This window comes from Hypomesus nipponensis, chromosome 23 (genome assembly GCF_054491055.1).
Source record: "Hypomesus nipponensis isolate SF chromosome 23, ASM5449105v1, whole genome shotgun sequence".
Classification (NCBI taxonomy): Eukaryota; Metazoa; Chordata; class Actinopteri; order Osmeriformes; family Osmeridae; genus Hypomesus; species Hypomesus nipponensis.
The window spans coordinates 7,100,471-7,121,794 of record NC_140383.1 but is presented as its reverse complement, the minus strand read 5'-3'; the positions used below and the strand labels follow the sequence as shown (position 1 = coordinate 7,121,794).

At 45.0% G+C, this 21,324-nt stretch overlaps 1 protein-coding gene across 1 annotated transcript in view; it reads right to left on the bottom strand.

Moving 5' to 3' along the window:
- Window positions 1-19: 19 nt before the first annotated feature.
- The window catches only part of kalrna (kalirin RhoGEF kinase a), a 103,745-nt gene continuing 82,440 nt past the window's right edge, over window positions 20-21,324 (bottom strand). Inside the window, exons 38-64 of the mRNA XM_084688475.1 lie at window positions 14,499-14,781; window positions 13,468-13,606; window positions 12,800-12,895; window positions 11,936-12,051; window positions 11,575-11,641; window positions 11,066-11,169; window positions 10,866-10,935; window positions 10,670-10,756; window positions 10,476-10,568; window positions 10,310-10,360; window positions 10,112-10,189; window positions 9,088-9,273; window positions 8,792-8,963; window positions 8,301-8,512; window positions 7,685-7,935; window positions 5,835-5,973; window positions 4,621-4,683; window positions 4,087-4,114; window positions 3,811-3,973; window positions 3,456-3,577; window positions 3,235-3,366; window positions 2,855-3,019; window positions 2,642-2,720; window positions 2,455-2,506; window positions 2,206-2,354; window positions 1,980-2,118; window positions 20-1,868 (exon numbers count right to left, since the gene is read on the bottom strand). Coding sequence (XP_084544601.1) covers window positions 1,323-1,868; window positions 1,980-2,118; window positions 2,206-2,354; window positions 2,455-2,506; window positions 2,642-2,720; window positions 2,855-3,019; window positions 3,235-3,366; window positions 3,456-3,577; window positions 3,811-3,973; window positions 4,087-4,114; window positions 4,621-4,683; window positions 5,835-5,973; window positions 7,685-7,935; window positions 8,301-8,512; window positions 8,792-8,963; window positions 9,088-9,273; window positions 10,112-10,189; window positions 10,310-10,360; window positions 10,476-10,568; window positions 10,670-10,756; window positions 10,866-10,935; window positions 11,066-11,169; window positions 11,575-11,641; window positions 11,936-12,051; window positions 12,800-12,895; window positions 13,468-13,606; window positions 14,499-14,781 — 3,782 coding nt within the window. The 3' untranslated portion in view covers window positions 20-1,322. The remainder of the gene's footprint in view (window positions 1,869-1,979; window positions 2,119-2,205; window positions 2,355-2,454; window positions 2,507-2,641; window positions 2,721-2,854; window positions 3,020-3,234; window positions 3,367-3,455; window positions 3,578-3,810; window positions 3,974-4,086; window positions 4,115-4,620; window positions 4,684-5,834; window positions 5,974-7,684; window positions 7,936-8,300; window positions 8,513-8,791; window positions 8,964-9,087; window positions 9,274-10,111; window positions 10,190-10,309; window positions 10,361-10,475; window positions 10,569-10,669; window positions 10,757-10,865; window positions 10,936-11,065; window positions 11,170-11,574; window positions 11,642-11,935; window positions 12,052-12,799; window positions 12,896-13,467; window positions 13,607-14,498; window positions 14,782-21,324) is intronic.

Sequence of the window (21,324 nt, the reverse complement as noted above, 5' to 3'; positions counted from 1 at the left end):
AGACAACTAAAGACCAAGGTTTTCTAGAAACAAGCACTTTTTATTCGTAAACATTCAGTAACAAACAGCCCACATGGAGTAAGAAAAGATGCTAGGCATTTTATACAATTTTGTGATAAGTGTGATGCGATGTTTGCTAATGTAATGAACAATACTGCTGCGGTAGTTAATATAATTACAATTTAACAGGTAGGTGGAATCTAGTCACAATAACATTGAGCGAAACGAATGAAAGGCCAGAGATATGTTTACCTCAACTGGGTTTGAAGTTGGATTACACCACATAGCTAGCTAGCATACTTAAATTTGGTGATACGGTATACACCATGTAGGCTACACATGGTTTGCAGTGTGATCACATTCCACTTCCTGCATGTAGGCCTACGGGTAAATACAATTAAGGCTGAATAAGCTAAATACATTTGACTAACACACTTCAAAGTGGTGGTGACATTTCATTGGTTGTCGGTTTGTGATCCAAATGTAATACACAGAATGTCTTTTGCACCCAATAAATGCTGGCCAAACATATTAGTCCACTGGCAGATGGACAACTAGTGTTTGGTTTACACGTAAAAACAACTGTGGAAAAGACAGTCATACTCTTAAAAATATGAATAAATTATAGATTTAGGTTGACATCAAACAATGACTACTTATTTAAGGCCTAGGGGCTTCCGTTTCTAGACGACTGTGTGATGGCTGCTGAACTGTACTAGTCTGAAGTGCAACAGATTCCAATGAGTAAATTAATGGATATACATTTATGAACGAGGAATTCAATCATGATATTATGTCCTGAGTGCACACTACTGAATCTTAGGGTGGAAAGGTTATCAATTTATCTTCAATTTACACTCTGAAACCTTTGAAAAATAGCAGTCACAGCTTATCTACAGATGATGCACAATCGATGCATATTTTAAGTGATCAATTGCTGATAATGTCACAAACTATAGAACTTCAAGAATTGACCACATTCAACAATAAATTACATTCAACAGTTATGCTAAGTTCTTCATGGAACTTTCTTTGAACGTTACCTAACAATTATTTTTTAACGTTGGCATTCATAATAGTCGGACACAATGAGAGACAGACTTCAGAAAGTCTCTCGAGCCTTTGTCAAGGTGGGTCAGTGCTGTGTTGTTAGACACTTCAGATGTGTGGAAAAACGAGACTCCAGACTGTGGCTTTATGTCATATTGCAGGCAAAGTGAATGAGTGAGAAGGCTACTGAGATGCTAACTAGCTAGCATCCCTGATCCGGACTTGTGTGCCTCAAGACCACACCTGTAATTAGGGTAGGCATTGAGATCCTCTTAAAGCGTGTGTCCCATACTGCTGGTTACCAGGCCTTTAATGTTGGTGACAGGCCGGACGTCATGCAACTGTCTGCGTCTGTCTATAAACGAGGCCAGGCGGCCCGTGTCCAGAGGGGCCTTGGAGTAGTCGCCGCTGTGCGCCCCCACCCAGGGATGTTGCAGACAGGAAGTGGCACTGGGGCGTTTCCTCGGGTCTTGCTGCAACGTGGAGCTGATGAAGTCTCTGGCTGCCTGGCTCACACCCTTGAAATATTCCTCAGGGAAGCAAAAGTCCAGCCGGCAGATGTTGACACAGGTCTCCTCCAAGCTCTCGTCCAAGAAGGGCGAAACACCGCTCAGCATGACGTAGGCCAGCACCCCTGCACTCCACACGTCTGTCGTCAGGGAGACGGGCGTGCCCTGGATCAGCTCGGGGGCAGCAAACTCGGGGTTCCCCAGGAGCAGGTGGACATAGCGATGAGCAGAGACCTGGACGGCGTCCCCAAAATCCACCAGCTTGATGCAGGGAACCGGAACATGAAGGTCCACAAGGAGGTTCTCCGGCTGTTCAGGGTGGAACACACGAGTGCAAAGTCTTAGTGAATGGGTCTTATTCAGGTAAGATAAAGCGCAGATGAAAGGAAGGATTGCAAGGAGTGCAAAAGTGTTGTTCACCTTCAGATCCAGGTGTGCCACTCTGCAGGTGTGGAGGTGCTGTAGGGCCTCGAGCGTCTCCTTGACGAAAAAGGCCACTTTCTCCTCCATAAGCTCATCGTGGGCCACCAGGTAGTCCAGCAACCTCCCATCCTCAAGCCTTGAGAAACACACACACACCAATATCATTAAAGAATAGTGTGCCACTGTGTACGTAGGGCATATTCATTCCATGAGAGTTCCTTACAGCTCTAGCACTAGCATAAGGGAGGATGGTGTCTCGTAAGTGTCAAGCAGAGCCACTAGCTGATGGTGTTGAACGTGACGGAGGATGTCGGCCTCATGGGCCACCTGTTCCTTCTTCTGCATCTTCTTACTGACAAACTTCACGGCAACCTGCAGGAACACACAGCAGTTGTCAAGTGTGTTCATTTGGCTTTTTCCGTTTTGTCAAACATAGGAGATCAATCAACACGCTCATGAATAAACCACTTACCTCCTTCTTTGTGGTCTTGTTGAGACACTTCCTCACCACTGAGAACCTGCCTCTGCATGATGGGAAGATAAGAATGGAGAATTAGTGAGCTCAGTGGGTGTGTGGGTAAGTAAGAGGGAAAAAAAGAGACATACAGCTGTGTAGAGAGAGAAGAGAAACGATAGACATGAGATCAAGAGAACATTACCGTCCAATCTCACAAATTTCTGAGAACGTTGATTCAAAGTTGTCTTTCCACTGGATACTTGTGCCATCGTAGGTAGAATCTTAATACAGAGACATTGACATATAGTTCTGTATTGGTATATCAATAACATGTTACCAAAATGTTTAATGTAGTTATGTATTAATGACAAAGACTGGAGCCTGCAATGAACGTGTTGGTGTGTGTGTCACTCACTCCCGCTGGGCAGGGTCACCATGTTGGACGGTTCGCTGGGTGGACTGACCCCCCAGGGATTACTGGCGCTGACCCTGAACTGGTAGTGCCCCCCAGGGATAAGATCCTCAATCTTCACACACACATCTGCTGTGGACACCACTGACTGCTGCCACATCAGAGAGTCTGCCAAGAGAGGGAGAGAGGGGGGGGGGGGGAGTAATCAGAACATTAACATGTACTGTGCCCGTGTCAGACATTTCGGCCTGGATACTCCGCTGGTGATTGAGTTTGAATCCACTGCAAGTGATTGACGGTTTTAATGTATAGCTGAAAATACGATGTTTGATGTAGAGTTATGCGACAGCTACAATGGACGAGAGTCCGCAAGACGAGCCTACCTTCCTGTCGGTACTCCACAGTGTAACTGGAAACGGCACAGTTGGCCGAGCTGGCTGGGGGGAGCCAGTGGACGATCACCGCTGTGCTGCTGGCCTGCTGCGCCACTGGCCGCGCAGGGGCTGCTGGGATGCCTGCCGTGCGAGAGGAACACATCAGTCCCACTCAGACGTGCTGCTAGGGCTTGTTTAGCCTTTGGGGCCCTCGCATCCCTCCCCCTCACCTTGCACTTTAATGGAGGCCGAAGAGGAGGCCGAGCCGTGGTCGTTAAAGGCAACGCAGGTATAGATGCCCGTGTCCTGGGGCATCAGGTTACAGATCTTTAACAGGATGTCACCTGTATCCCTGGAGACCAGCACACGGAGGAAGAGTAATAATTGGGTGGTGTGTGCACACCGTTCTGTTCTACAGTAATGGATCTGTCAAGCAGACAGGAAGCTAATAAGTCTCTCTGGGAACGACTAATTGTCTTGCTCACACTGCTTTTATCTTACTTCCTCCGCTACCGAGGCCTCGGACAACGTCTACTCTATCCCTGCACACACATACAAGCACGCACACACATGCTTTCAGTTTACCGGATGTTTATGGTGAAGCGGCTACTGTTGACCACAGGATTCTGATCGGGTCCTTTCAGAGTGATGTTGGGTTTGGGACGCCCACAGACCTTACAGCACAACACCACAGTCTCTCCAAAAGCACATGTTACATCAGCTAGAGAGATCAGGAACTCAGGAGCCACTTGAAACCAAAGTTACACATATATTTCAGCGACACAGACCCTTATTTTTTAGGTTGAAGAACAAAATGTTGAAAAGTGTCATTTATTTTCCTGTAGTATGTTTTTATCTTACCTTCTTGTATGAAATTTGGATTCAGTAACTGCAAAGGAAATTTAAACGTATGGACATCAGTAAGTCATAATTAATTTAAATGTCTCAGTTTGAATAATGTTAAGAGTGAAATAATCCAAACTTTCCCTTATATTCCCATTTAGCGAGGGAAAGCCACTAGGTGACAGTGTTGCTTTGATTGAAAGCGCATCAGTTCGACCAGCAAACCACATAATACGCAAAATGTGGAAGCATGTGTTACACAACCGTAGTGTATTTGAATTCTCATTTGACATAAATGCACTTCCTTATAGCAGCATGAGCTGATGAAGACTTTAGCCTTACAGAATTACATGAATAACTGTGCACACAAGTTGCCTGTGAGAATGTGTATAGCAGACAAGTGATATTGGGAGGAATAGGCTGAAACCCCTGCTCTATTTATAATGGCTAAACTCAGAGTCAAGGATCTACAATTCTCTCCGAATCGCACGGATTAAAAAAGTCCCAACAGGGCAACATGCAGCAGGACAGAGCAGAGCTGAGCAGTACTACCTCCATGCTAGGTTTGGGCTCTAGATCATCATCACAATCAGACTCCTCTGAAGTGTGAGACTCCTGTGGTGGGGGATGAGAGAAGGCAGAGTTAGAGAAGACAGCACAGCCCAGCCCCGGCACGGCTGACAGGCCCAGTTTAGCGGTGTGTGGAGAGGGTTGTTGGCGGGACGAGGCCCAAATCAATCATTATGAAAGACGTCAATAGACAGTGATAAGCATGGAAGATTTGGTAATACACCATTCTGTATGCGTAAGACCAGAAACTAACAGCACTAAACATACAATTATCTCAACACAGTTGAATATATCGATATATAGGCTACAAATTTATTTTTTCTTGCCTAATGTAAAGTTACTTAATATGTAATGTAATGACCTGGTCTAAAAGAGGCAGAGCACAACATGGGGAACACGTCGAGCCAAATAAACAGATGATTGACATGCTTGAAATGATAAGTGGTTTAGATTCACACAACAACAACAACTGGGAAACGCACTGTACAAAGCATACTGCAAATGGTTCTTGAAAGTATTGGCATGTGCAGTGAAATCCCGTAAGTATGAAGTGATTTCTCTGAGTAGATCTTGCCGGTTGGACCGTTTTCCTAATATCACTTCACCAATAGGCCTAATCTACTGTGTTTGTTATGGTGCACAAACACATTAAAAATAATAAACACCAATATTATGTTGATTTTACCTTCGAATGAAGCTTAAATTCAAATACTTTACAAATAATACATTATTGAAATTATACTTGATTATGAATTTGTCTGTTTTTAGTGTCTCTTAATTTTATGATATGTTTATTTGTGGTTTATTATAGTAAGTTGCAGCATGAGTTGTCCTTAAGCAAAGTCAATAGACATTTACACAAAGATATTGTTAGTTTAACCAAAGCAACTTAGTAGTTCTAGTAAATAAGTAAAGTAGAAGAGAACGAGGGGGGGGGGGGCGACTTAAAACTGAAACAAAACTCCACAGTCACTTCTTGCTACTAATTAGTGGCATGCTTTAGGGAAGATTAATAAATTCACCAAATAATATGTTCATTTTCGGATGCATAAAGGAAGGGTAAACCAAACGGTGGCTAGTGCAGTTGCAGTTAGAGGTGGATTATCTTTGTGCTTCAGCATCGCAGGTTGACACACAGGTGAGGGAGTGGCAGGGGCGCGTGTGACATTGTCACTCTGCGCCACCTGTTAACTCACTTTTACCGTCACCTTGGTGGTGCTGAGGATCTCCTTGGGCTTACGGAGTCCGTTCTCTAGCTTGGCGTCACCTTTGACCCCAGAGCTATCCTTCTCTGCCCGCTTTCTGGAGCGCAGGGTGTTCCACGAAAGAGATTTCCTGTTGTGCCAAAACATTGACCAATCAAATCCAAGCTTTTTGCGAGGAGCGTGGAGAAAAAGAAGGGGCAGCTCAACTTTATTAGAAGAAAGAAGAAGGAACTAACTAAAGTGGGGAAAAGCTCAAATAAACCCTGTGGTAAACCTCCTCTGTAACAAACATTTCAGACACATTTAGTCAGATTCTGTAAAGCTTTGTATTACCAATTCACAAACATGGGAGAAATAAATGCTCAACTGTTTCATATGCTACAATACACTTTTTTCCTTCTTACACCATGGTGGACAGACCATTTGTGTCAAAGCAGCATCGTTTTTGTACTGACCGTAAACATTTATTGGCCCTTCATCACTTCAGTTGAATGCATATTCAACCAAACTGCTTTGTACACAAATAGGCTTTATCAAGGACCAGTATGGTTAGTAGAGAAAAAAAAAAAAAAAATCTATTTCATCAGCCTACAACAAAAATAAGAAATCAAACTAAATCATAGATAAAGTGCACAAACTGGTGTTTGTATGTTGGGTCAGTCGTGTGTGCTGGGAAGAAGCCCAAGTGGGGTTTGTTTTTGGTGCGGGCATACCCAACCCCACTGCAACTACTGGAGCTGATAAACCACCATGAGATCTGCATAAGAAGAATGATCACCTTTAATCAAGCTCACAATCTAGAAATGGTCCATCGCTGGAGGGAATGAATGAGCAAGCCACAATGAAACTTCATAGAGAGTTTTACAAGTAGAAATCAACAATAAAAAAGTTGGTTGGACTGAATTCTCTATCATTTTATGCTCAATGTGAGATAAGAATGGAGTCTAGGTCTAAGGCTGCTCAATAAAGATCAGATAGGAGGTGCAGTTGGACTGCAGCTGTAATATTGACTAATATTAATAATATCACGGATGTTCGTCCTAATGCAAAAAAACAAGTTCAACTTAAGTTGCCTTGCTAAGACATGCTCATGTCAAAAGTTTATTTTACATATTTAAAATACATTTTAAATGATTAGTTACACTACCAGTAAAATGCTGAACATTGTGACTAATCAATTATATTGCACAACCTGACTTCATTTAATATGGATTCTCTTAAATAGTGCAAAAGACTTTATACAGGAATGTACTGCAACGAGTATCAGTAAACAAACCAAATTAACTTTTTACAGTAAACTGCCAACATGTCGGATATCGCCAAATCAAATGAAAGATCAAATGAAACTTTCAAAAAGAAAATCAAAAGAAAACAAGAATAACACAATCTGTACAAATTGCCATAGACAATAACATAAACTTTCTCCATTTGGAGAAACAGGCCTAAGTCCATCAAAAGGCCATTTTCTTTTCAAAATGTGTAAAATAAAAAGAAAATAACGGGTGTTAGGAACAGAAATAATAGTCCAGACCAGTCAGTTCCACATGGATGTAAGTTTCTCGCTGCATCTTCTCTACATGAAGCACATTCTATTTAGTCCTTGAACTTTTTTTTTAGAGAATTAATCAGCAAGCTTTTAAACATATCAACAAAAAAGGGGAACAGTACAAGACTTGCCCTGGTTGTCCGACATTTCCCAGTTAGTTCCCAGATAGGGTGGTGGGGGGGGGGGGGGGTGGAGCTTTTGGGGGATTGGGATTAGCGAACTCAAAAAGCAGAGCCTGACATCTTTATCATCCAATCAGAGCTCTGCAGTTAGGGCCAGGCAGAGGGGCACTTACTTGATGCTTGCGTCTGCAGCACTATCTTTCAGAGTTTTAGTGGCCGGGCCCAAGATGTGACCAGGGACCCATCCCTCGGCAGCCGGTGATTGGATGTTTGCAGGGCGGTAGACCAGGTACATGTTCTGCTGATTGGTTGCTAGGATCTGAACTGTCTCTCCCTGGATGACGCAGATCTCGTTCTCCTTCAGTGCACTGTAGTCCTGGGTGACCATCATGGTGGAGGACATGCCGTTACAACCCACGCCGTCCTGCTGAGGGGGAACAGGGGAAGGATGGGAGGGGAGGAGATGTAGATGCAGGTTTCAAAACACAGGGGAGAACATGTTTTGTAAATTTGGCAACGCGTCAGCAATCAAGGCCTAACTTTTGCTTTTGAGTTTTCAGTCAAAAACTAATCCTCCCTGTATATATGCAGAGAAAGTAGGGCATCGACAGAGCTAAGAATAGCCTGGTTCTCACCTGCAGCCCCAACCTCCTAAATCTGCACTGCTCCAGTCCTCTGTTAGAGAGGAGATGCTCCCTCATTAGTGTGGGACTACACTAGGCAGGACTAAGCTGGACTAGGCTGGGCAGGGTTGCACTAGTGGTCCGATGGACAGACAAGTGGACTCACCCTGGTGGAATCAAAGCAAGAGCTGCCATTGGAGGTAGATATCTTCAGAGGGGTGGAGGTGCGCCCGGTGAGGGGCGGCTTCTCTGCCCCTACTGAGGAGGAGGAGTGGGGTCGACTTTTGTCCTGGGAGGGACGGCTGTTGCCTGACGCGTTCCTGGTCAGGGAGTGGGACCCCCCCTTCTCCTTCTGATACTCTATAGGAGACTGCAGCGCTGTGGAGAGAGGCACACGCACGTGAGTGATCGGAAGTCTCCTTTAAGGCGTACGCATTCTTATAGCATCTCTCTTAAGAGCCTGTGCTTTCACACAAGCCCCCAGGGAAAAAGTGCAGCAGGAAGTACATGCGATGTGTCTCAGTCTAAAATACTGTTCCATCGTTCCAAAACAATCAATTCCAAAAACATACAAACATTGATGAGTGACTACACTGTTGAAAGAGGTTCTTAATCAGTTTGATTAAACTCTTGTGTCATATCCTGTTGTTGTCTCACCGGAAAGGAAGTTACTCTGGGCATCCAGCACTGTGTTGATGTGCTGGACCCACACTTGCTTGATCTCCAGGTTGGCGGCCTGCAGCGTGAAACGCTCGGATGATCCACGGCAGGACATGATGAATTTACATGGGTCGTTATCTACGTTTTCCTCCAAGCTCAGGAAGCTCACCTGCTCACACACACACACACACACACACACACACACACACACAGTTATTAGGGTATTTTAAGAAAGCACCAACAGTGATGCACTGTGCTGACAGCTCCCTCAGGTGGCTCTGGAGGGCACCAACCTTGATGCTCTTTTTGAACTGGTAGCCCGGGGTGGACGAGCCTTTCCTCAGAAGCTCACTGAAGATGACGATCTGCTCAAAGAGGAAGACGCGGCGCTCTTTACTGCGGGACAGGACGCCCGTATCCTGCTCCGTCACATAGAAGGTCTCCTGCTGGAGCAGCTTGCCTTGGCTCGTCAACTTCCCCTGGTAGAGAGACAGAAGGAGAGAGTGACAGACAGACAGAGATAAGCAGGTATCATATGACATTCCTTAAGGCTTACTCATACCCCAAAAAACAGTCCTACATTAATACACTCTCACAACGATTATAGTACTGGAGACCTTGAGGTAAACTCTGCCCCATTGAGATTACAGCAGTATCAGTAAGACACAGTGCAAAGTACATGATTCAGGGTTGTCAGCATTTGAACTATCACAAGCAAGAGGAAAGAAAAGATTCTATAGTTCACTAGTTGGAAATAGCATAACTGGGAACCTGTGTCTGTCACAGATGATACTGTGATTCTACACTAAGGCTCTCTCCAAGGTTGAAACCTTCATTTTGCATAAGGCATACATTGTCCCCAAACATGGCATTATTGGTTTGTCTTTCAACACTGGAGCATATGTCAGTTTTTATCACAGTCATCTTTGTCTGTCAACACCCAGACATTACACTGTGTTGGCTCCTTCTCTCAGCACCAGTTTGTTAACCTAACAGCAGAGCACTGTATCTCTGACCAGGCTGTCTGCAAATATAGGTCTTTAATTTTCTCCAGGAACAACCTTATCTTGTAGGCTACATACTGTAGATGTCATATACTGTAGCTTGAGTGGCTATACTATACAGGAGGGAAAACAAGCAAAGGAAAATCAGCAATGGTAAACGTGGTATGGTAAAGATTCTGTAGACTAAATATTCTTTAGTAGGGAGAATCAACTGGCCACAACAGCAGATGCAGATCTAGGAATCAAAGCTAAAAGCCTACTTCACCAGTTCATGTCTTAGTCACTAACAAGTGAGAAAGTAATGTGCCTGTACCTCATAGCCTTGTAATCGGCCCAAGTTCATCATGTCGTTGCAAAGTTTTGGGACCTGGGACATCAGATTCACCGCTTTCTGTGAAACAAAACAGCATTGCTTCAGAACTGTCAGAATACTGTCAATGTGGCAAACGTTGATTGAATAGTGCATAAATTAACGGACAGGATGGAAAGGTCATTGTTAACGTTCTACTACCTCAATTTCTTGGCAGTCTATTCCAGCCTTGGAACTGTACTTTAGAAAGTCCTGAAGAGAAAAAATCAAGAGTTCTGGGTTCAAAAAGGCCATTCTATCATACTATGTACTGTATGTGATGTACACAAGACTGTGTTTGAGAGAACATGCCCCTGGTTGATCCTACCTTTAGAAGAAGCTGGTACTTTGTAATTCTCTGGATGGGTTTGATAAGGAAGTCACTGATGCCAAGGCGTGATGCAATTTCCTGTTGTATGCCCTATAGACCACATGGAACACAGAACATAATGGACTCAGCACCCGAATGCCACAGAGTTGCTAGCGGAGACCCATGTCCCAACACGGCATTGTGTGACTCACCACAAAGAATGTGTCGTACTCTGCTACTATGAACTCCGACTTGGGCTTGTTCTGACAGTAGACAACATACATGTAGAGGCGCCTCTCCTGGAAACAGGTACGTCATTCACCCAATTAATGACACGGTATGTTGATCTTTCATCCTAATAATCATTGACAATTTTTTATCATGTTTTGATTTTTTTCAGTCACGTACGTGTTTAATGAAGAGCTCAGGCAGGTGCTCGTTGTCTTCCAGACATTTTTCCAACTCTCCAACAAAGAAACTGCAGACAGACATGATCCAGCATCAGTACTTACAATACTTTTGATCCATGGGCTAATACTCTCCCCATGGGACGATTAATTAACCACTCAATCCATTAATCAAACAGGATGCTTGGTGAAGCAACCTACTCTCTGTGCCAGTCGTAGATCTGGTGAATATTCCCAAACACAATCTTGTCCTTTCCTTTCATGTCCTCAGGAACTCCCTTCTCCTCTATTTTCTTCATGAACCCCTGGAAGAGCATGGGACCAGTAATTAAAGATGATTATGTGGTGGGTTGCATGTACTACAGTAGCTAGTTAATAATAGTAAGAGGCTTCTTCGTGACTGGCTATGACAGCATTAATGTCACAAGGACACTATGCAAATAGGCGTGACTCAAGGACACAGGCGGCTCTTCCAAAACCAGACACAAGGTAATTTATATGTTCCAAACAATAGGCAACACAGGGTCACATTTCACTTAACTACCAGGGGACAACATTACACAACACTCAGAAATAGATCACAGTCAGCAATCTTGAATCTCTCATTTAGATGAAGCCATGGATATGAGTTTATTGACTACAGATGGAACTAGTCTGAAACTATATGTATATAAAAACGAAGATTGTCATAAACACTGATAGTATCTCACCTCTACTACGATGCCCAGGTCCTTCACGTAGTCCTTTTCTGTCTGGATCAGCTCATTGAGGACAAACCTGAGGAGAACAGCCTGTTTACTAAACTCTCACACACAGCCTCAGAAGCCTGTGAGGGAAGGTGGAGCTGCCGGTGACAAAGCGACCAGCCTGTGGCTGGCGTTTGATGTAGTTAAACTCAACCTAGCTCATTATGTCTCCGTTTAAATACGGTTGCACCCACTGAAAACAAGCCTACAGTTAATTAACCATCAGATATTCTACTGTTGTGTGTGCGTGTGTGTGCGTGCGTGCATGCATGTGTGTGTGTGTGCGTGCGTGCATGTGTGTGTGTGTCCTAGAGGGGGGTCTTACATGCGTCCTCTCATGGCCTTGGCCTTCTGTTCCAGCTCGGGGTTCCTGGGCTGGGTGGGGGTCTGCTCTGGGGGGGTCAGGGAGGCGAAGCTGGGGTAGCTCCCTGGCTCCAGGGTCTGATTAGGGACACAGAAAACAGGAAGTCAGGACTGTACTGCTGGCAACACACACAAACACGCAGTCATTCACAAAGGGTCACCCATTTGAACAGAATCCCAATGACACACGCATACATTCTACCACCTAAAGTTGCATAGTGAAACGATCCTCAAAGCTGCATGGTGACTACATTTTCATGGATCCATGTCAACAATGCTGAAAGCGAAAGAGCGTAGCTGTAAATCCTGAACAGAGTAGGAAATCATCCGACGTGAATCGTGAATCATAAACAGAGTTGTAAATCATTAAGGCAAGACCCTTTTTTTTTTCTGTGAACGACCCCAAAAGCATCTCGATAGTATACACATGATGGGTCTGTCATATGAGCTGCACTACAACAGCATCTCTGTTCCCTCTCCTCTGGCCAGGTCTGCTGCTCCAGCAGGCTCATACTGTACTGTGGGGGTGTTGAAGGAACGGGCTGATCCTCCACGCTACTGGATATTGTGCAGTGTCAAAGGACTAACTGTTCTATGGTTCTAGGTGATGACAATCTCAACAAAAAGCTCCCTTATGTCCAAACTGTTAATCATCTTGATGGAAACAGCAGTTTCGACACACAGATATTTCGATCAAGAAAGAAAAAGACGAAGAGGTGGTTAGTGGTTAGATTGTCATGGCACTGTTATCAGCAGTGAAACATTGCATAGCATCGCGGCCACATTGCTTTATGCCGTAATGGGAGGCTGCAGGTTCCAGACTCACCATTTTCGTTTTGACCAGTTTCTCAATAGCACTGACAAGCTCTGCAGCACTAGGCACTTCAGCGGACGCCTGGCGTGCGCTTAGCAACGCCGAGGACTGCAAGGCACGGGTTAGGAGGAAGAATGGGTTAGTGGATGGGACCAGGGAGGAGAAGACAGAGGAGAGGGGTGGAGGAGAGGACGGAGGAGAGGGGTGGAGGAGAGGACGGAGGAGATCAGGGAGGCAAGGTGGAATGAGAAGAAGGGTAGGAGGGAAAAGAGAATGGGAAAGAGACAGAGGTATGGAGAGGGTGAAAAGAGAGAGGAGGCGAACAGGAAAGAGGCAAGGTGGAGAAACAAAAGCACTTGTTAGATAAGATAAGCCCCGAGGAACAAAGCATTTGAAGCAGCTATACGTAGCTAATTGCATTTTTTTTTTGTGGCCATTTCCAGGTATGCACTTATGCCCAATCTGTGAGATAGAAGTCATTGAGAAGCTTTTAAGAGTTCTCCCTCTGCTGGAAACCAAGCCCAAGCTACCATTACCTTTCGGGGACCATTATGTAGATGAGGTGTTACGTGGTATGTTGGTGGCACTGCTACTAAGCCTGTGCTGAATGACAGAGGTTTGTCAAAGGGGACAAGGGTCCTGGAGAGAGCAGGCATGGCAGTCAGGTCTCCCAGTCCTACCTTGTCGTCCTGGGCAGAGGGGTCCTTGATGATCTCCATCGGAGGCGGCAGGGGCGTGTGAGCGTCGTCCTCTGGCTCCTCCTCCCCTCCGCTCGGCACCCCGGACGAGGACTTGGAGAGCGTGCCCTCCTTCCTGCCTCTCTGGAGAAGAGACAGCACAGCGGGAGATGAAGAGACGTCCGTGGGAGACTATCGGCGGAGGTCCTCACATTGGATTTATCGTTTCCTTAATGAGTCATTAGGTGATTCTGTGTGCAGCACGTCCTGGGAATCAGATGAGGGTGTATCCCGGGTGGTTGCACATCTGTGCAGATGTAGGTTTTTGGAGTGTGAGTGAAAGGTCTACAGAGAGATTGAAACCCCATACTGAGGCTTATTCGATATGGGGCCCATTGTTTCTGGGTTCACCGAGGGGACCCTGCTTCACAAAGCCTCTTTGTCGCACTGGCACTATGATTGTGAGTGTGTGTGTGTGTGTGTGTGTGTGTGTGTGTGTGTGGAGAGGGGGGGATTCGGCACAAGCGAGTATGTGTGTATGCATGTGCGGAGGAACAGGAAATCACAGCACGACAAACGCGTGTTCCCCTGATCACACCCAGCTTGCCCGGCTAGTTTTGAACCCAGGTCTCTCGACACCAGCGACTCAGAACAACCAATTCTGTTCTCCATTTGAAAATCAACTCGGAATAATCAAATGTGCTGAATCAAAGAGCTTCTTTCACGGACCCTCTAGTCTCTGAGGGTTCTACTGGGCATATGAGAGGACAAAAGAAACCTGTTTCATGAACCAGTGCAACTGGAGGGATTCACTGATAATGAACACACTCAATTCCACAGCCTCGCACGGCCCGCCTGAAACAGCGAAGCTCCACTTCTCAACAAGAAAAGATTGGAGGAAAGATTGGACTATTTTTTTCTCTCCCTAATTTCCATATGTCCCTATAAAGAAAAGCATCATTCACACCAGCAACGTGGAGAGACATTGTCTACATGAGACCCGGAGCATCTCCTCCTGCAGTGACATTTCAGACGTAGTTACCTCCTCTGCACTCTCATCTTGCAGGGTGAGCTCCGGCGGGCCCAGGTCCATGCTCTTCCGTCTGTCCTCCCTCTTCGTCTTGGGCTTGTTTGGGAACTTCTTGACACCGCTGCCCTGGCTGAGGCGCCTCACAGGGCTGGTCAGCCACTTCTTCAGGGTGTTCCCTGAGCGCTTGGGCCCTGGGGAGCTGGACTGGATGGAGGTGAGAGAGGCCTGGGGCTGCAGGTTGGCTACAGACTCTGTCTTGGGCTCCGAGCCACTCACGGAGTAATTCTCTGGAGGAAGACAGGAAAACAGTAACGGCGTGGTCAGTATGGATCAACAGATGGGTGTGTTAGTATGAGTGTGTGCCCGTGTCCCCGGTTCTTTTTGGATAAACCTGTCTGCTCGATGAAATAACAATTAACACAAACACACACTCACTCAGGAATGTGTCCTACTCAAAGCATGAATGGCACACCCATTCTTACCAGAAATCCACATACCACATTATCACTAGATTATGTGTAGACATGCATTGTGATTCATGTACCAATAATTTAGGGCTGGATGTTGTTTTGCTGGATGTATTGTCATCTGGCTAAACATCTGCCTATCACACCCTGACAACTACTGTCTCTGTAAGATGGTTACTGTAACTCAATGTCATGCTTTACAGTACATAAGCACAGGGAACGTCAGTTGAGATCAGAACAACTCATACAAATCGAAATGTGTGGCCAAGACATTGTGATGACTGGGAACCATTTGCTTCTGCTCTTGGCAGGGTGTGACAAGGAGAGTGAAAACCAAAGCCCATGTTTTACAGACTAAAGTAACAGACTATAGGTCTGGCTGGCTGACTTTTGACTGTCTGGCTGGCTCTGTGCTGAGTGAATGATTACTAGGATGTAACCTTGTCATGTTCCTGGTTGGAGATTGTCAACGAATGTAGCTCAACAATCCTTTGCAACAACCAATACCTCATACCTCTAGGCGGGGGAGAGAGACAATGAGATATATACTAAGCGAAAGAGCGAGAGTAAGAGCGAAAAAAAATTGTGAAGAGGGAGAGAGAGAGATAAAACTTTTTTTTCTTAAATGTGGGTGTGGGATCAACTGATGAATTATCTCTTTGATAAAATGAATACAGCTCCTCACACAGCGAATCCATGGGCCTTTGTCTGAAAAGTGCTTTAGCACATGTGTGTGTGTGTGTGTGTAAGAGAGAGAGAGAGAGAGAGAGAGAGAGAGAGAGAGAGAGAGAGAGAGAGAGAGAGAGAGAGAGAGAGAGAGAGAGAGAGAGAGAGAGAGAGAGAGAGAGAGTACAACGTGACGTATTTTGCGTCACTCAGCCCCGGCTAAGAGAGGAGCAGAGTCTATGGTCTGTTTGGCTAATGGGTCCTTGACATGGCCTGAAGAACACTTTGGGAACATCCCAATGGCCATGGAGCGTAACACGGAGGCTGGCTGACGACAGCGGACCATCTCATGAGTGTGTGGTGGAAAAACATGTGGCTCTCCTGGTTAATCATCAGGTCTGGGGGTGTGTGTGTGGTGTGTGTGCGTGTACATACCGCCCACATGCATAAATGGTTCCCACTAACTGGCTATTAATGTTCTCCTTCTTTACCCTGAAATCTCTGCTTACAGACACTTTCCCTGAATCAGCATGTTCAATCACACGTTTGTTTCCACTAACAACAACAACAACATGTGAACTAGGAAAACCCAGCCTGCCTATAGACCAACATACTGTACCACTCTATGTAATATACTCAACATGTCATAAAGCTGTGAGAGAAATACATTGTTTTTGGCTACTGGGAAAATGTAACTTGTTATGTTGCCTACTGTCAGCCATTACTATGTCAGTACTACGCCCAGGTTGAATAAACCACATGCTGTCTTGAGGAATTAAAACGCTCTGTGTGGGTGTGTGTTTGTTTGAGCTGGGCGTCAACACAGTGTCAGATTTCGGTGTATTTGACCGGGCAGCAGTGATTATGTCTGCAGTTATGGAGAACAGCCAGGCCCACAAAATGACAACCTATACAGCGACCTTGACCAAGTTCAACACTATCAGCTACACTACACCAGCAAATGAGGACAAACAAAACAGAAAACTTGGTCCAATCATACTCGTTGCTAGACCAACTAGATATGCAGGTAGATTAAGAGGAGGAGAAAGACGAGAATGTGCAGGGTAGTAAAAATGCTTTGGATGGTTCCCCAAATGCTTGTTTGATGACAACTAAAGACCATAGCAACATCACTACCACCCACTGCCACCTAGCAAGTAGAACAGCAATCCTTTACACACTATTACACTACACTACTATACATAGTTCACACACCAGTTTTGATTTGAGACGAATATTCATTTATTTGTTGTTGTTTGTAAATATACCAATTTAAAGTGAAGAAGTTTCACTTTACAAAAGAATGACTTACGACCTCTATGAATAGTATCATCCTGGTACTAACCAATCCAGTGCTAAGCTCAATACGTTACTTTTCAAATATGTGGACTCACTGGCGTCTGATCCTCCTCAGTAAATGTTGTACCTTGTGTTTTTATTATATGTCTGTATGTTGTTTTGTAATCTATGGACCCAGTGAGTGTTTGAAATAAAGTTTGTAATAATAATATGAGTAAAGAGGAGGAGGAGGGGCAAGAGGAGTGGTCACTGTTCCCTGTTCCACTTAGTCATTTAGCAGATGCTCTTATCCAGAGCGACTTACAGTAAGTACAGGGACATTCCCCCAGAGGCAAGTAGGGTGAAGTGCGTTGCCCAAGGACACAACGTCATTTTTTGGCACGGCGGGGAATCAATCCAACAACCTTCTGATTACTAGCCCGATTCCCTAACCGTTCAGCCACCTGACTCTGTTGACCCCTGACCTGCTGTCAGCAGTCTTCTGTCCTCAGGATCCTGTCCATGCGCCTGATTCTCCATGCTCAATACACATGACAACAATCACTCAGTCTGTGCAGCCAGGGTCCACCACCAAGTCTCTCAACACTGCGTCGTTCAGGGTTGGCCCATAAGCCCACACAGCTATGGTCTCTCAACTACTCAAGTACCACACACAAAATCCACCATGCAACATACATTCTTCATACCAGCGGTGTTCCAAAATGCTTGTCAGAAAACAATGCCTATATTGTAAAATATTAAATACTTTAAATATCAAAGATAATTAACATTTCAATGACAACGCTTCTTTTATTGTACTCTCATTGAGAACAGGGAATGGTGCCAATTCATGTAAAGTAATAACATTGATACTATCTGAGGCATCAAAAGGTGTCTAAAAAAAGCCCCTAACAGTTTCCTATGCTGTGCCCAGAGAGAATCCACACCATTTGCATACTTGGATGGTACACTGGCCAAACTTCTTTCAAACTTCCTGAAAGCACATGACCAGGCAGATTTTTCTACATCCTCGCAAACATCATCATCGGTTGTCTTAACAGAATCTCCCGTTTAGATACTCCGTTTCTCTGCCACCTAGATAAACATCCAGCGGGAGGCATTGAATTTTGCACTTCAATGCAGCTGAAACGTCATGAATGGAGAGATAATTGCAGTAACATTCTGGTATGTATGTAACAAGCTGTCATTCCAGTCCTCATCACTCCCTTTCTGATGTGTCAATGATACAAATGTAATCTGGAAAGATGACATTCCACACATTCTCCAAGATGTTTCAATGAACTCCACCTCCTTCACCTTCACCTCCCTGAGATCAGCCCTGTTTGCAGTATAACGTTTGCTGAACTGACTAAATATGGTCCCAAAGGACAAAGACAATCACAACGTCACAGACCAGTACAGTAATATCCTGGATGTGGAACCCACCACAGCAAGGGGAAGATCATCATTAATTAGTTTGCAGGGCAGCTATATCAGAGACAGAGAGGTTTACCATAGCCACAATCACACAGCACTCCCTGAAGTCTCCACCCCCCCACTCACCCACGAGTCATCTTCAAAGAAAGTTGTTATAATGCTTTAGATGAAAGAGGATTTGTGGCTAATTTGGTCTTCAAAGGCTGTTGCGGAGAACCATGCTTCCCTCCTCACAAAACTAGGTTGGAGGGAGTGGAACAGAAACTCTCTAATGCTGCTATGATACTTTAAGATGGAACTTCGTTTTTTTGGGGGGGGGAACGAGAACATGAATAATTAACACGCTGAAGAAAATTGGATTTACTGCATCCTGTAAACACTGTTAGGTAATGTTAGATATGCTTACACCGGGATAGCATGTCATCACTTACAGTGCATCCATGCGCCTGATTTCAAGTTAAGGTAATGGTTCAGACAGTGACAATGCTGTAACAAGTCACCTGCATTCCCCTCAGCTTCATACTCAAGTCCATCTGTCTGTATGAAGTCACTTCTCCACCTCTCCATCCTTCTCACCACATCTACTCGTCCTGCCTCATCTCTCTCTGAACAGTCCATTGTATCATACTAGTGTTTATTATATATTCTAACAGTGTGTATTGCTCTGTAAGTAAGTTTGTCCACTCGCCGTCATATCTCTTTCTCTTTCTCTCTCTCTTATCACTTTGGCAGGGAGATCCAGCCCGGGTTAATGGATAATGAGTACTTAAGGTTGCATTAGAGATTAGAGTGGAGCAGAGAGAAACCTTGCCCGTTCTATACATGGGTCTAACCACAAAGCCTCCCACACACACACACACACACACACACACACACACATAGAGAAGAAGACGAAACATAAAGCAGATGAACCCCTACACCGAAACCTAATCAGATTTGTAACTCCAAGACCTATCTCAATCCATCTCAGCTGGCATCAGATTATGAGGAAAAACAGCTCTGTTTACAATCTTCCAGAACCAAAAGTAAGAGAGCTCTATATCTGTGAGCTGTGAGAAAAATGAACGCCAATCAGAACCAGTTCTCTTCTCCCCATTCCTGAGCCGTGACACCTGGCAAGCATCCAGCAGCATCAGGCTCAGTCCACTTCAACTATGTCCTCTTCATGCTCCACAAAGCACACGCTGCACAGCCCCACACAGTCCCCTTCCTCCCAAAGTGTGCACTCTTTGTATGCACTATACGTCATGGCTTTTAAAGAGTCAATCAACTACGAAGGCACTGAATCTAGACAGCTAAAACCTTTACAGCAATCGACAATTAAGAGAGAGAGACCTTTTTTTCACAACATTTCCAGTTTTTCCCCCCAAAAAACCCTTACTTTTCACAGAAGGAGCACGTGCAGTGCTCGGGGAGTACGCACCTGTACCTTTATAACAGCAGCAGCAGCAGCACTTAGTTAGGATCCAGCCACAACACGCTCGGCTCAGTCTCCCTCTCTTCATTATGCCCAATCAAAGCCCATGGCTCCAAGAGATGAACGGGATGGGGAGTAACAGAGAGAGAGAGAGAGAGAGAGAGAGAGGGAAAACAGAGAGGGGGAGATAGATCCACATGCAGACTGACTTCGGCTTAGGCTACCAGCCACTGGTCTGTACTCAGCCTGCTCGCAGCCTACATGGGAGGGAAGGGGCGGGAGGACAGAGGAGGTGGGGATAGAGGAGGCGACGTGGGAGGGACTCGTTTTCTCAGTCTGCGATTCAGAGAAAGCGGGGTGTTGATTACACATGCGACAGTGCTGCTACTCCTTGCCTGACTACTCCTCCTCTCCACTACCGAGAATCCCCGGGCCAACACAAGAAACAGACAACGACAGGATTGTTTGTATCCACTAGAGCTGTGTCCTGGCAGAGAGACTCTCTTTGAGCTCAAGAATGGTCATAAGACAGTATGTGGGAGAATTCTTCTCATAGGCTGTGCTACTATAGAAGACTCAGAAGAGTGTGATTTCATATTTTGACTTTTAAAAACACGTCCTGCATGTTTCGAGTTGTAACTTGTAGATGTATTTGAATATTGAAGGCCAAAGACACATCACACTTGAATGGTGGGAAAATTAGACAATTCACCGTTTACTGTAAACTTTAGTCAAGGAGGAAGTTGATTCTGATTCCTTGATTTTCGAATGTTGCCCGCTGATCTTGTCATAAATTAACTTTCAATAATCAATATTTTAATTTTTTTCACTGAAAGTCACATTTTCTGTCCATGTGAAAAGCTTCAATCTTCAAACTACAATCTAGCTAGGGCACAGGAATCTCAGCCCTGGTTGGTCATCTTGAAATACCCTTGGACTGCTTTTCTTTTCAAGGTGTGTGAGAGCGTCTGTGTGGGAGGTGCTGGCCCGTCACCGCCCCATCTGTGTGTGTGTATCAATGTGTGTATCCCCAGCAGAGAGCAGAGACACCAGGTGAGTCAGCCTCACATAGCCCAGATAAACTCCAGAACAGAGTACATTTCCTACCAGGCTCCTTACCTGCAGTGTCCTAGTTTCCCCTGCAGCCAAGGGCACTTTGTCTCTTCACACAACAACCACATGGCCTTCTTCAGCCTCCGTGGGAAAAGGGATCAACTCCAGTCTAGTACACTCAGGGCAGCACATTTTTACCATAGCCTAGCACTAACTCATTAGAATCCAAAAGACAACATTAAGTTCTGTGGTAGTTGAACTCCAAATTATAATATTGTGGCAGTTGACATATCTGTGATGTGCAGTTTTTACCCAAAAACTCAATAAAATAATCAAAACAAGCTGTCTATGGGCAGATTCCCATGCGTTAGTGCTGCAACACACCAGAACAACCTTGAAGTACCTCCAGGACTGAAGCGGAGGAGCAGTTAGAGGAACTAAGTACAAATAAGGACATGCTGTTGCCTGCAGCCAAGCTCCCCCTTGCTAAGAAATCTTACTTTATATCTAAA